Source organism: Oncorhynchus mykiss, unplaced genomic scaffold, assembly GCF_013265735.2.
Source record: "Oncorhynchus mykiss isolate Arlee unplaced genomic scaffold, USDA_OmykA_1.1 un_scaffold_130, whole genome shotgun sequence".
NCBI classification, from domain to species: domain Eukaryota; kingdom Metazoa; phylum Chordata; class Actinopteri; order Salmoniformes; family Salmonidae; genus Oncorhynchus; species Oncorhynchus mykiss.
Genome location: NW_023493663.1, coordinates 1,521,629 through 1,535,354, shown reverse-complemented (window position 1 = coordinate 1,535,354; position 13,726 = coordinate 1,521,629). Strand labels below are relative to the sequence as shown.

At 48.8% G+C, this 13,726-nt stretch overlaps 1 protein-coding gene across 2 annotated transcripts; it reads left to right on the top strand.

Annotated features, from left to right (window-relative positions):
* Positions 1-218: 218 nt before the first annotated feature.
* On the top strand, positions 219-10,253 carry LOC110514123 (RNA pseudouridylate synthase domain-containing protein 1). 2 transcript variants are annotated; one of them, XM_036972295.1, is made up of 6 exons: positions 219-309; positions 1,578-2,149; positions 3,192-3,315; positions 6,174-6,276; positions 8,570-8,671; positions 9,739-10,253. In XM_036972295.1, exons 2-6 carry the CDS (start codon positions 1,605-1,607, stop codon positions 10,152-10,154), a joined length of 1,290 nt encoding a protein of 429 aa, XP_036828190.1. In that variant the 5' UTR covers positions 219-309; positions 1,578-1,604; the 3' UTR covers positions 10,155-10,253. The 2 variants fall into 2 exon arrangements, with proteins under 2 accessions (XP_036828190.1, XP_036828191.1); XM_036972296.1 differs by having other exon boundaries at positions 248-309; positions 1,581-2,149.
* The last annotated feature ends 3,473 nt before the right edge of the window (positions 10,254-13,726 follow it).

Here is a 13,726-nt window from a genome sequence, read left to right as displayed (position 1 = left end):
TGTTCCCCCCCCAAAAAAGCAAATGGATGTGTGTAAAACTGATAAACAAAAAAAGGGTAGGATTTTTCTCACTGTGAAAACACGAAAATGTCTTAACGTTAGTAGTATCGAGTAGCGTCAGTAAAACACCGTTTCTTTCGGAACAAGGAAAATTTGAATTTGTAGGCGTATTCAACGCTTCTTTGGGCTGTGATTGGTTGTTAGTGCTTCTCCGTCACTACGACGTTGTCACAGCTTCCGTGTTTTTGGTTTGTTTCTGGTCTCTGTAATGTACATGTGGGTCTACTGGAGAGACTTAATAATAAACAGGTATATAACACCATTAAACTACTTTTCAAATCAATTGTACTAACTCGCTAGATAACAATCTAACGTACCGAAAAAAGGACACTGACTGTAAACTATTCTGATTTAGCTAGATAGATAGCTTGCTAACTTAGATAACGTCAGCTATCGTTACTTAACGTTAGCAGGCGAATGAATGTTTGTTACATCGTACCACTGCCTGTCCATTGTATAATATAAACTCTTTAATTAGCTATTGTATCTAGTAAAACAGTGCAACTCATATATCTGTGTACAGCAGGCAGGCAGACAGACAGGCAGACAGACAGGCAGGCAGGCAGGCAGGCAGACAGACAGGCAGGCAGGCAGGCAGACAGGCAGACAGGGATGTGATGCGCAGTTAATTCGTCCTGATGTTTCCCAGCCTAAAAAGATCGGAACGTCACATGCAAATATTATTACCACGTTTTGTTACGTTTTTTGTTTGTTTTTGGACTCCGGTGGGTTTTTTTTTCTCCGGCTGTTGGGGCACACGACATTTTTTCTCGAGGCAAGCCGAAGTGTACTTACTCCCCGTCGTCGGTGATTATTTAATATATTTATGACGTCATCAGGGCTCTCGAGTGGCGGAGCTGTCTGTCTGAGGCACCGCATCTCAGTGCTAGAGGCGTCACTACTACAGTCCCTGGTTCGAATCCAGGCTGAATCACATCTGGCCGTGATTGGGAGTCCTATAGGGCGGCACACAATTGGCTCAGCGTCAGCCGGAGTAGGCCGTCATTGTAAATAAGAAGTTGATCTTAACTGACTTGCCTAGTTAAATTAAACAATCAGGCCATTTGTTTATTTATTTTCCCTTTTGTACTTTAACTATTTGTACATCTTTTCAACACTGTATATAGACATAATATGACATTTGTAATGTCTTTATTATTTTGGAACTTCTATGAGTGTAATGTTTACTGTTCATTTTTATTGTTTATTTCACTTTTGTTTATTATCTACTTCACTTGCTTTGACAACGTAAACACACGTTTCCCATTGACAATAAAGCCCCTTGAATTGAAATTGAAATTGAATTGAATTTAATTGTATTTGAGTTGTTTGGTCAACAGTAGAGATTCTTCAATAAAGTCAACGAGAAAGGACCCGTTTTCATGCAAATAATAAATAAAATAATAAATACTGCACCAAACATCTTAGATGTAAAATTGCGCGACTAAAATCTCTCTTTGGCAATAAACGTCCAAATTAAGCACATCATCAGTCCCTCGTGTTGTCTCGTGTTTCAGCAGGTCAGGCTGAGCTGAGTGGTGAGTATGGAACCTGCCGTTGTGGAACCGGGATGTATGGAACCTAGCAGTATGGAACCTAGCAGTATGGAACCTAGCAGTATGGAACCTAGCAGTATGGAACCTAGCAGTATGGAACCTAGCAGTATGGAACCTGCAGGTGTGGAACCTAGCAGTATGGAACCTAGCAGTATGGAACCTGCAGGTGTGGAACCGGGAAGTATGGAACCTGCAGGTGTGGAACCGGGAAGTATGGAACCTGCAGGTGTGGAACCGGGAAGTATGGAACCTGCCGGTGTGGAACCTGGCAGTATGGAACCTGGCGGTGTGGACAGTCTGAGGGAACCGACCAGTGTGCAACCAGACAGCGGTGTGGAACCGGCCAGTGGTGTGGAAACCGCCAGTGTTGACAGTCTGAAGGTTCTGTATCAGAGCTGTGACTACATCATAGTGGATAAGCACTGGGACATCCGCATCGACAGCAAGATGTGGTACGAGAAACACACTGTCCAGAAACAGTTGGGACTCCGCTTCCCTGAGCTGGCCGACCCTGGGACGTACTATGGATTCAGGTAAGAGAAACACACTGTCTAGAGACAGCTGGGGCTGAGCTTCCCTGAGCTGGCCGACCCTGGGACGTACTATGGATTCAGGTAAGAGAAACACACGGTCTAGAGACAGCTGGGGCTGAGCTTCCCTGAGCTTCCCTGAGCTGGCCGACCCTGGGACGTACTATGGATTCAGGTAAGAGAAACACACGGTCTAGAGACAGCTGGGGCTGAGCTTCCCTGAGTTGGCCGACCCTGGCACGTACTATGGATTCAGGTAAGAGAAACACACTGTCTAGAGACAGCTGGGGCTGAGCTTCCCTGAGCTGGCCGACCCTGGCACGTACTATGGTTTCAAGTAAGAGAAACACACTCTCGGTCTCTGTCTCTATCTCTCTCTCTCTCTCTCTGTCTGTCTGTCTCTCTGTCTCTCTATCTCTATCTCTCTCTTTCTCTCTCTCTCTCGGTCTCTGTCTCTCTCTCTCTCTCTATCTCTCTCTTTCTCTCTCTCTCTTAGTCTCTGTCTCTCTATCTCTCTCTCAATTCAAGGGGCTTTATTGGCATGGGAAACATGTGTTAACATTGCCAAAGCAAGTGAGGTAGATATTATACAAAAGTGAAATAAACAATACAAATTAACAGTAAACATTACACTTACAGAAGTTTCAAAACAATAAAGACATTACAAATGTCATATTATGTATATATACAGTGTTATAACAATGTACAAATGGTTAAAGTACACAAGATAAAATAAATAAGCATAAATATGGGTTGTATTTACAATGGTGTTTGTTCTTCACTGGGGTCCCTTTTCTTGTGGCAACAGGTCACAAATCTTGCTGTTGTGATGTCACACTGTGGTATTTCACCCAGTAGATATGGGAGTTTATCAAAATTGGATTTGTTTTCGAATTCTTTGTGGATCTGTGTAATCTCGCACTCTGTGCAATCTCTCTCTCTCTGTCTCTCTTTCTCTCTCTCTCTCTCTCTCTGTCTCTCTCTCTCTCTCTCTCTCTCCCTCTCTCTCTCCCTCTGTCTCTCTCTCTCTCTCTCTCTCTGTCAGGTTCTGTCACCAACTGGACTACTCCACCAGTGGGGTTCTGTGTGTGGCTCTGAACAAGGCTGCTGCTGGCCGGGTCTACCACTGTTTTAAAGACCGCAGAGCTACCAAGGTTTACCTAGCACTGGTACGCACACACGCACACACACCACCACACCACACACACACACCCTACTCAGCATGAGAACATTTGTAGCTCATCATTTAATATGTGTTTCCTCCAGGTGAGAAGCTAGGTAGAGGAGGAGAAGATGACTGTAGATGTGATGTGTTTCCTCCAGGTGAGAAGCTAGGTAGAGGAGGAGAAGATGACTGTAGATGTGATGTGTTTCCTCCAGGTGAGAAGCTGGGTAGAGGAGGAGTAGAGGAGGAGTAGATGACTGTAGATGTGATGTGTTTCCTCCAGGTGAGAAGCTAGGTAGAGGAGGAGTAGATGACTGTAGATGTGATGTGTTTCCTCCAGGTGAGAAGCTGGGTAGAGGAGGAGTAGAGGAGGAGAAGATGACTGTAGATGTGATGTGTTTCCTCCAGGTGAGAAGCTAGGTAGAGGAGGAGAAGATGACTGTAGATGTGATGTGTTTCCTCCAGGTGAGAAGCTAGGTAGGGGAGGAGTAGATGACTGTAGATGTGATGTGTTTCCTCCAGGTGAGAAGCTGGGTAGAGGAGGAGAAGATGACTATAGATGTGATGTGTTTCCTCCAGGTGAGAAGCTAGGTAGAGGAGGAGAAGATGACTATAGATGTGATGTGTTTCCTCCAGGTGAGAGGCTGGGTAGAGGAGGAGTAGAGGAGGAGTAGATGACTGTAGATGTGATGTGTTTCCTCCAGGTGAGAAGCTGGGTAGAGGAGGAGTAGAGGAGGAGTAGATGACTGTAGATGTGATGTGTTTCCTCCAGGTGAGAGGCTGGGTAGAGGAGGAGAAGATGACTGTAGATGTGATGTAATTCCTCCAGGTGAGAGGCTGGGTAGAGGAGGAGAAGATGACTGTAGATGTGATGTGTTTCCTCCAGGTGAGAAGCTGGGTAGAGGAGGAGTAGAGGAGGAGTAGAGGAGGAGTAGAGGAGGAGAAGATGACTATAGATGTGATGTGTTTCCTACAGGTGAGAGGCTGGGTAGAGGAGGAGTAGAGGAGGAGTAGAGGAGGAGTAGAGGAGGAGTAGAGGAGGAGAAGATGACTATAGATGTGATGTGTTTCCTACAGGTGAGAGGCTGGGTAGAGGAGGAGTAGATGACTATAGATGTGATGTGTTTCCTCCAGGTGAGAAGCTAGGTAGAGGAGGAGTAGATGACTATAGATGTGATGTGTTTCCTCCAGGTGAGAAGCTAGGTAGAGGAGGAGAAGATGACTATAGATGTGATGTGTTTCCTCCAGGTGAGAGGCTGGGTAGAGGAGGAGTAGAGGAGGAGAAGATGACTATAGATGTGATGTGTATCCTCCAGGTGAGAAGCTGGGTAGAGGAGGAGTAGAGGAGGAGAAGATGACTATAGATGTGATGTGTTTCCTCCAGGTGAGAAGCTAGGTAGAGGAGGAGTAGAGGAGGAGAAGATGACTATAGATGTGATGTGTTTCCTCCAGTAGAGAGGCTGGGTAGAGGAGGAGAAGATGACTGTAGATGTGATGTGTTTCCTCCAGGTGAGAAGCTGGGTAGAGGAGGAGTAGATGACTATAGATGTGATGTGTTTCCTCCAGGTGAGAAGCTAGGTAGAGGAGGAGAAGATGACTATAGATGTGATGTGTTTCCTCCAGGTGAGAGGCTGGGTAGAGGAGGAGTAGAGGAGGAGAAGATGACTATAGATGTGATGTGTATCCTCCAGGTGAGAAGCTGGGTAGAGGAGGAGTAGAGGAGGAGAAGATGACTATAGATGTGATGTGTATCCTCCAGGTGAGAGGCTGGGTAGAGGAGGAGTAGAGGAGGAGTAGATGACTGTAGATGTGATGTGTTTCCTCCAGGTGAGAAGCTGGGTAGAGGAGGAGTAGAGGAGGAGTAGATGACTATAGATGTGATGTGTATCCTCCAGGTGAGAAGCTGGGTAGAGGAGGAGTAGAGGAGGAGAAGATGACTATAGATGTGATGTGTTTCCTCCAGGTGAGAGGCTGGGTAGAGGAGGAGTAGAGGAGGAGAAGATGACTGTAGATGTGATGTGTTTCCTCCAGGTGAGAAGCTGGGTAGAGGAGGAGTAGAGGAGGAGTAGATGACTATAGATGTGATGTGTATCCTCCAGGTGAGAAGCTGGGTAGAGGAGGAGAAGATGACTGTAGATGTGATGTGTATCCTCCAGGTGAGAGGCTGGGTAGAGGAGGAGTAGAGGAGGAGTAGATGACTGTAGATGTGATGTGTTTCCTCCAGGTGAGAAGCTGGGTAGAGGAGGAGTAGAGGAGGAGTAGATGACTATAGATGTGATGTGTATCCTCCAGGTGAGAAGCTGGGTAGAGGAGGAGAAGATGACTGTAGATGTGATGTGTATCCTCCAGGTGAGAAGCTGGGTAGAGGAGGAGTAGATGACTATAGATGTGATGTGTTTCCTCCAGGTGAGAGGCTGGGTAGAGGAGGAGTAGATGACTATAGATGTGATGTGTTTCCTCCAGGTGAGAAGCTAGGTAGAGGAGGAGTAGATGACTGTAGATGTGATGTGTTTCCTCCAGGTGAGAGGCTGGGTAGAGGAGGAGTATATTACTATAGATGTGATGTGTTTCCTCCAGGTGAGAAGCTAGGTAGAGGAGGAGAAGATGACTATAGATGTGATGTGTTTCCTCCAGGTGAGAAGCTAGGTAGAGGAGGAGTAGATTACTATAGATGTGATGTGTTTCCTCCAGGTGAGAAGCTAGGTAGAGGAGGAGTAGATGACTATAGATGTGATGTGTTTCCTCCAGGTGAGAGGCTGGGTAGAGGAGGAGTAGATGACTATAGATGTGATGTGTTTCCTCCAGGTGAGAGGCTGGGTAGAGGAGGAGTAGATTACTATAGATGTGATGTGTTTCCTCCAGGTGAGAGGCTGGGTAGAGGAGGAGAAGATGACTATAGACTTCTCCATCGGTGAAAACACCACAGAGGGAAGAACACACATGATGTGTATCCAAGGAACAGACGGTAAGAACCTGAGTCTCTCTCTCTCTCTCTCTGTCTCTGTCTCTCTCTCTCTCTCTCTCTCTCTCTCTCTCTCTCTCCCTGTCTCTCTCTCTCTCTCTCTCTCTCTCTCTCTCTCTCTCTCTCTCTCTCTCTCTCTCTCTCTCTCTCTCAGGTTAGCTCACAGAGGTACGATTAGCTCACAGTGGTAGTGGTAAGGTTAGCTCACAGAGGTACAGTTAGCTCACAGTGGTTGTGGTAAGGCTAGCTCACAGAGGTGAGGTTAGCTCACAGAGGTGAGGTTAGCTCACAGAGGTACGGTTAGCTCACAGAGGTGAGGTTAGCTCACAGAGGTGAGGTTAGCTCACAGAGGTGAGGTTAGCTCACAGAGGTACGGTTAGCTCACAGAGGTGAGGTTAGCTCACAGAGGTGAGGTTAGCTCACAGAGGTACGGTTAGCTCACAGAGGTGAGGTTAGCTCACAGAGGTGAGGTTAGCTCACAGAGGTGAGGTTAGCTCACAGAGGTACGGTTAGCTCACAGAGGTAAGGTTAGCTCACAGAGGTGAGGTTAGCTCACAGAGGTACGGTTAGCTCACAGAGGTAAGGTTAGCTCACAGAGGTAAGGTTAGCTCACAGAGGTGAGGTTAGCTCACAGAGGTACGGTTAGCTCACAGAGGTACGGTTAGCTCACAGTGGTAGTGGTAAGGTTAGCTCACAGAGGTGAGGTTAGCTCACAGAGGTAAGGTTAGCTCACAGAGGTACGGTTAGCTCACAGAGGTACGGTTAGCTCACAGAGGTACGGTTAGCTCACAGAGGTACGGTTAGCTCACAGAGGTGAGGTTAGCTCACAGAGGTGAGGTTAGCTCACAGAGGTACGGTTAGCTCACAGAGGTACGGTTAGCTCACAGAGGTACGGCGCCCAGTTCATGACATCTATTGCCACAGCGTCAGTTCAAATCCCCCGTGGAGCGCAGAAAGACCAACCAACTGTCAAAATGAAGACCAGAGTTGTCGTGTTTCACTGCAAACATCCGGGTTTCCACGGATTCCTTTTCTTCATGAAAGTTACTCTCTTTAAAGCTGCAGTATGTAACCTTTTGGGCTACCGACCAAATGCACATAGAAATGTTAGTTCTAGATCTGTCACTTTCACTGACAGCAAGTCTCTCTGTCAGGTTACCGACCAAATGCACATAGAAATGTTAGTTGTAGATCTGTCCCGTCTCATTGCCAGTCTCTCTGCAGGTTACCGGCCAAATTCACGTTGAAATGTTAGTTGTAGATCTGTCAGTCTCATTGCCAGTCTCTCTGCAGGTTGTGAGAACCCCAAGCCCTGTTAGTCTCATTGTCAGTCTCTCTGCAGGTTGTGAGAACCCCAAGCCCTGTCAGTCTCATTGCCAGTCTCTCTGCAGGTTGTGAGAACCCCAAGCCCTGTCAGTCTCATTGTCAGTCTCTCTGCAGGTTGTGAGAACCCCAAGCCCTGTCAGTCTCATTGCCAGTCTCTCTGCAGGTTGTGAGGACCCCAAGCCCTGTCAGTCTCATTGCCAGTCTCTCTGCAGGTTGTGAGAACCCCAAGCCCTGTCAGTCTCATTGCCAGTCTCTCTGCAGGTTGTGAGAACCCCAAGCCCTGTCAGTCTCATTGCCAGTCTCTCTGCAGGTTGTGAGAACCCCAAGCCCTGTCAGTCTCATTGCCAGTCTCTCTGCAGGTTGTGAGAACCCCAAGCCCTGTCAGTCTCATTGTCAGTCTCATTGCCAGTCTCTCTGCAGGTTGTGAGAACCCCAAGCCCTGTCAGTCTCATTGTCAGTCTCATTGCCAGTCTCTCTGCAGGTTGTGAGAACCCTAAGCCCTGTCAGTCTCATTGCCAGTCTCTCTGCAGGTTGTGAGAACCCCAAGCCCTGTTAGTCTCATTGCCAGTCTCATTGCCAGTCTCTCTGCAGGTTGTGAGAACCCCAAGCCCTGTTAGTCTCATTGTCAGTCTCATTGCCAGTCTCTCTGCAGGTTGTGAGAACCCCAAGCCCTGTCAGTCTCATTGTCAGTCTCATTGCCAGTCTCTCTGCAGGTTGTGAGAACCCCAAGCCCTGTCAGTCTCATTGTCAGTCTCATTGCCAGTCTCTCTGCAGGTTGTGAGAACCCCAAGCCCTGTCAGTCTCATTGCCAGTCTCTCTGCAGGTTGTGAGAACCCCAAGCCCTGTCAGTCTCATTGCCAGTCTCTCTGCAGGTTGTGAGAACCCCAAGCCCTGTCAGTCTCATTGCCAGTCTCTCTGCAGGTTGTGAGAACCCCAAGCCCTGTCAGTCTCATTGCCAGTCTCTCTGCAGGTTGTGAGAACCCCAAGCCCTGTCAGTCTCAGCTCACCGTGTTGGAGTACGGAGATTATGATGGAGACCCTGTTACCAAGGTGGTGCTGCAGCCTCTCACAGGTACACACACACACACACACACACACGCGCACACACACACAGGCACACACACACACACACTCACACAGGGACAAAGACACACACACACACACACACACACAGGTACAAAGACACACACACAGACACACACACACACACAGATACAAAGACACACACACACAGGGACAAAGACACACACACACACACACACACACAGGTTCAAAGACACACACACACACACAGGTAAACACATTCACAGATAGGCCTATATAGTGTTAGGTAGGTAAACACATTCACAGATAGGCCTATATAGTGTTTGGTAGGTAAACACATTCACAGAAAGGCCTATATAGTGTTTGGTAGGTAAACACATTCACAGATAGGCCTATATAGTGTTAGGTAGGTAAACACATTCACAGATAGGCCTATATAGTGTTAGGTAGGTAAACACATTCACAGATAGGCCTATATAGTGTTTGGTAGGTAAACACATTCACAGATAGGCCTATATAGTGTTTGGTAAGTAAACACATTCACAGATAGGCCTATATAGTGTTCTGTAGGTAAACACATTCACAGATAGGCCTATATAGTGTTCTGTAGGTAAACACATTCACAGATAGGCCTATATAGTGTTTGGTAGGTAAGCACATTCACAGATAGGCCTATATAGTGTTCGGTAGGTAAACACATTCACAGATAGGCCTATATAGTGTTAGGTAGGTAAACACATTCACAGATAGGCCTATATAGTGTTCGGTAGGTAAACACATTCACAGATAGGCCTATATAGTGTTCGGTAGGTAAACACATTCACAGATAGGCCTATATAGTGTTTGGTAGGTAAACACATTCACAGATAGGCCTATATAGTGCTCGGTAGGTAAACACATTCACAGATAGGCCTATATAGTGTTAGGTAGGTAAACACATTCACAGATAGGCCTATATAGTGTTTGGTAGGTAAACACATTCACAGATAGGCCTATATAGTGTTCGGTAGGTAAACACATTCACAGATAGGCCTATATAGTGTTCTGTAGGTGCAAAAAATACTCTACTCATATTGTTGTGATGTTGTGTGTCAGGTCGTACCCACCAGCTGAGGGTTCACTGTGAGGCGGTAGGGCACCCCATCGTAGGAGACTACACCTACAGCCTGGGAGAGGACAGCGCCCCCTATCGCATGATGCTGCACGCACACCTCCTACACCTCCCCCTGGAGCCGCTCCCCCTGCAGGCCGCTGCCCCCGACCCCTTCACCACGCCCACTGACCCTCGCTGGCGCCCGCAGCGCTGCCTCCGGACTGTAGAGGGAGTCGTGGAGACCCTGCTGGAGCACAGGGCGGCGGAGGAGAGGACAGAGCGGGAGGAGAAGAAGAGACAGCAGGAGGAGAGGAGCAGGCAGCAGGAGGAGAGGAGGAAGAGGTGGAGGGGGAGAGAGGAGAGTGAGGAGCAGAGGAGGATGTGTCAGCAGTGGTTGTCTGAGTGGACTGATGTCTGAATTCTCCTTCTCCTCTCTCCATCCCCCTTCTCCTTCTCCTCTCTTCATCCTCATCCCTTCTCCTCTCTCCATCCCCGTTCTCCTCCTCTCTCCATCCCCCTTCTCCTTCTCCTCTCTTCATCCTCCATCCCTTCTCCTCTCTTCATCCTCATCCCTTCGCCTCTCTTTATCCCTCATCCCTTCTCCTTCTCCTCTCTTCATCCTCCATCCCTTCTCCTCTCTTCATCCTCATCCCTTCGCCTCTCTTTATCCCTCATCCCTTCTCCTTCTCCTCTCTTCATCCTCCATCCCTTCTCCTCTCTTCATCCTCATCCCTTCGCCTCTCTTTATCCCTCATGCCTTCTCCTTCTCCTCTCTTCATCCTCCATCCCTTCTCCTTCTCCTCTCTTCATCCTCATCCCTTCTCCTCTCTTCATCCTCATCCCTTCGCCTCTCTTTATCCCTCATCCCTTCCCCTTCGCCTCTCTTTATCCCTCATCCCTTCCCCTTCGCCTCTCTTTATCCCTCATCCCTTCTCCTCTCTTCATCCTCATCCCTTCGCCTCTCTTTATCCCTCATCCCTTCCCCTTCTCCTCTCCATCCTCATCCCTTCTCCTTCTCCTCTCTTCATCCTCCATCCCTTCTCCTTCTCCTCTCTTCATTCCCCTTCTCCTTCTCCTCTCTTCATCCTCATCCCTTCTCCTTCTCCTCTCTCCATCCCTCATCCCTTCTCCTTGTCTTCTCTCCATCCTCATCCCTTCTCCTTCTCCTCTCTTCATCCTCATGCTTTCTCCTCTCTTCATCCTCCATCCCTTCTCCTTTTCCTCTCTTCATCCTCATCCCTTCTCCTTCTCCTCTCTTCATCCTCCATCCCTTCTCCTTCTCCTCTCTCCATCCCTCATCCCTTCTCCTCTCTCCATCCCCCATCCTCCATCCCTTCTCCTTCTCCTCTCTTCATCCTCATCCCTTCTCCTCCTCCTCTCTTCATCCTCATCCCTTCTCCTTCTCCTCTCTCCATCCCTCATCCCTTCTCCTCTCTCCATCCCCCATCCTCCATCCCTTCTCCTTCTCCTCTCTTCATCCTCATCCCTTCTCCTTGTCCTCTCTCCATCCTCATCCCTTCTCCTCCTCCTCTCTTCATCCTCATCCCTTCTCCTTGTCCTCTCTTCATCCTCATGCTTTCTCCTCTCCATCCTCATCCCTTCTCCTCTCCATCCTCATCCCTTCTCCTCTCCATCCCCCATCCCTTCTCCTTCTCCTCTCTTCATCCCCCATCCCTTCTCCTTCTCCTCTCTTCATCCTCATCCCTTCTCCTTGTCCTCTCTCCATCCTCCATCCCTTCTCCTTCTCCTCTCTTCATCCTCATCCCTTCTCCTTGTCCTCTCTCCATCCTCATCCCTTCTCCTCTCTTCATCCTCCATCCCTTCTCCTTCTCCTTCTCCTCTCTTCATCCTCCATCCCTTCTCCTTCTCCTCTCTTCATCCTCATCCCTTCTCCTTGTCCTCTCTCCATCCTCATCCCTTCTCCTCTCTTCATCCTCATCCCTTCTCCTTCTCCTCTCTCCATCCTCATCCCTTCTCCTTCTCCTCTCTTCATCCCCCATCCCTTCTCCTTCTCCTCTCTTCATCCTCATCCCTTCTCCTTCTCCTCTCTCCATCCTCATCCCTTCTCCTTCTCCTCTCTTCATTCTCCATCCCTTCTCCTCTCTTCATCCTCCATCCCTTCTCCTTCTCCTTCTCCTCTCTTCATCCTCCATCCCTTCTCCTTCTCCTCTTCATCCTCATCCCTTCTCCTTGTCCTCTCTCCATCCTCATCCCTTCTCCTCTCTTCATCCTCCATCCCTTCTCCTTCTCCTTCTCCTCTCTTCATCCTCCATCCCTTCTCCTTCTCCTCTCCATCCTCATCCCTTCTCCTTCTCCTCTCTCCATCCTCATCCCTTCTCCTCTCTCCATCCTCATCCCTTCTCCTCTCTCCATCCTCATCCCTTCTCCTTCTCCTCTCTCCATCCTCATCCCTTCTCCTTCTCCTTCTCCTCTCTTCATCCTCCATCCCTTCTCCTTCTCCTTCTCCTCTCTTCATCCTCCATCCCTTCTCCTTCTCCTCTCCATCCTCATCCCTTCTCCTTCTCCTCTCTTCATCCTCCATCCCTTCTCCTTCTCATTCTCCTCTCTTCATCCTCCATCCCTTCTCCTTCTCCTCTCTTCATCCTCATCCCTTCTCCTTGTCCTCTCTCCATCCTCATCCCTTCTCCTCTCTTCATCCTCATCCCTTCTCCTTCTCCTCTCTCCATCCTCATCCCTTCTCCTTCTCCTCTCTTCATCCCCCATCCCTTCTCCTTCTCCTCTCTTCATCCTCATCCCTTCTCCTTGTCCTCTCTCCATCCTCATCCCTTCTCCTTCTCCTCTCTCCATCCTCATCCCTTCTCCTTCTCCTCTCTTCATCCTCTATCCCTTCTCCTTCTCCTTCTCCTCTCTTCATCCTCCATCCCTTCTCCTTCTCCTCTCTCCATCCTCATCCCTTCTCCTTCTCCTCTCTCCATCCTCATCCCTTCTCCTTCTCCTTCTCCTCTCTCCATCCTCATCCCTTCTCCTCTCTCCATCCTCATCCCTTCTCCTTCTCCTCTCTTCATCCTCCATCCCTTCTCCTTCTCCTTCTCCTCTCTCCATCCTCATTCCTTCTCCTCTCTCCATCCTCATCCCTTCTCCTTCTCCTTCTCCTCTCTTCATCCTCCATCCCTTCTCCTTCTCCTTCTCCTCTCTCCATCCTCATCCCTTCTCCTTCTCCTCTCTCCATCCTCATCCCTTCTCCTCTCTCCATCCTCATCCCTTCTCCTCTCTCCATCCTCATCCCTTCTCCTTCTCCTTCTCCTCTCTCCATCCTCATCCCTTCTCCTCTCTCCATCCTCATCCCTTCTCCTTCTCCTCTCTCCATCCTCATCCCTTCTCCTTCTCCTCTCCATCCTCATCCCTTCTCCTTCTCCTCTCTCCATCCTCCATCCCTTCTCCTTCTCCTCTCTTCATCCTCATCCCTTCTCCTTCTCCTCTCTCCATCCTCATCCCTTCTCCTTCTCCTCTCTTCATCCTCATCCCTTCTCCTTCTCCTCTCTCCATCCTCCATCCCTTCTCCTCTCTTCATCCTCATCCCTTCGCCTCTCTTTATCCCTCATCCCTTCTCCTTCTCCTCTCTTCATCCTCCATCCCTTCTCCTTCTCCTCTCTTCATCCTCATCCCTTCTCCTCTCTTCATCCTCATCCCTTCGCCTCTCTTTATCCCTCATCCCTTCCCCTTCTCCTCTCTTCATCCTCATCCCTTCTCCTTCCTTCATCCTCCATCCCTTCTCCTTCTCCTCTCTTCATTCCCCTTCTCCTTCTCCTCTCTTCATCCTCATCCCTTCTCCTCTCCATCCTCATCCCTTCTCCTTCTCCTCTCCATCCCTCATCCCTCCTCCTCTCTTCATCCTCATGCTTTCTCCTCTCTTCATCCTCCATCCCTTCTCCTTCTCCTCTCTTCATCCTCATCCCTTCTCCTTCTCCTCTCCATCCTCATCCCTTCTCCTTCTCCTCTCCATCCCTCATCCCTCCTCCTCTCTTCATC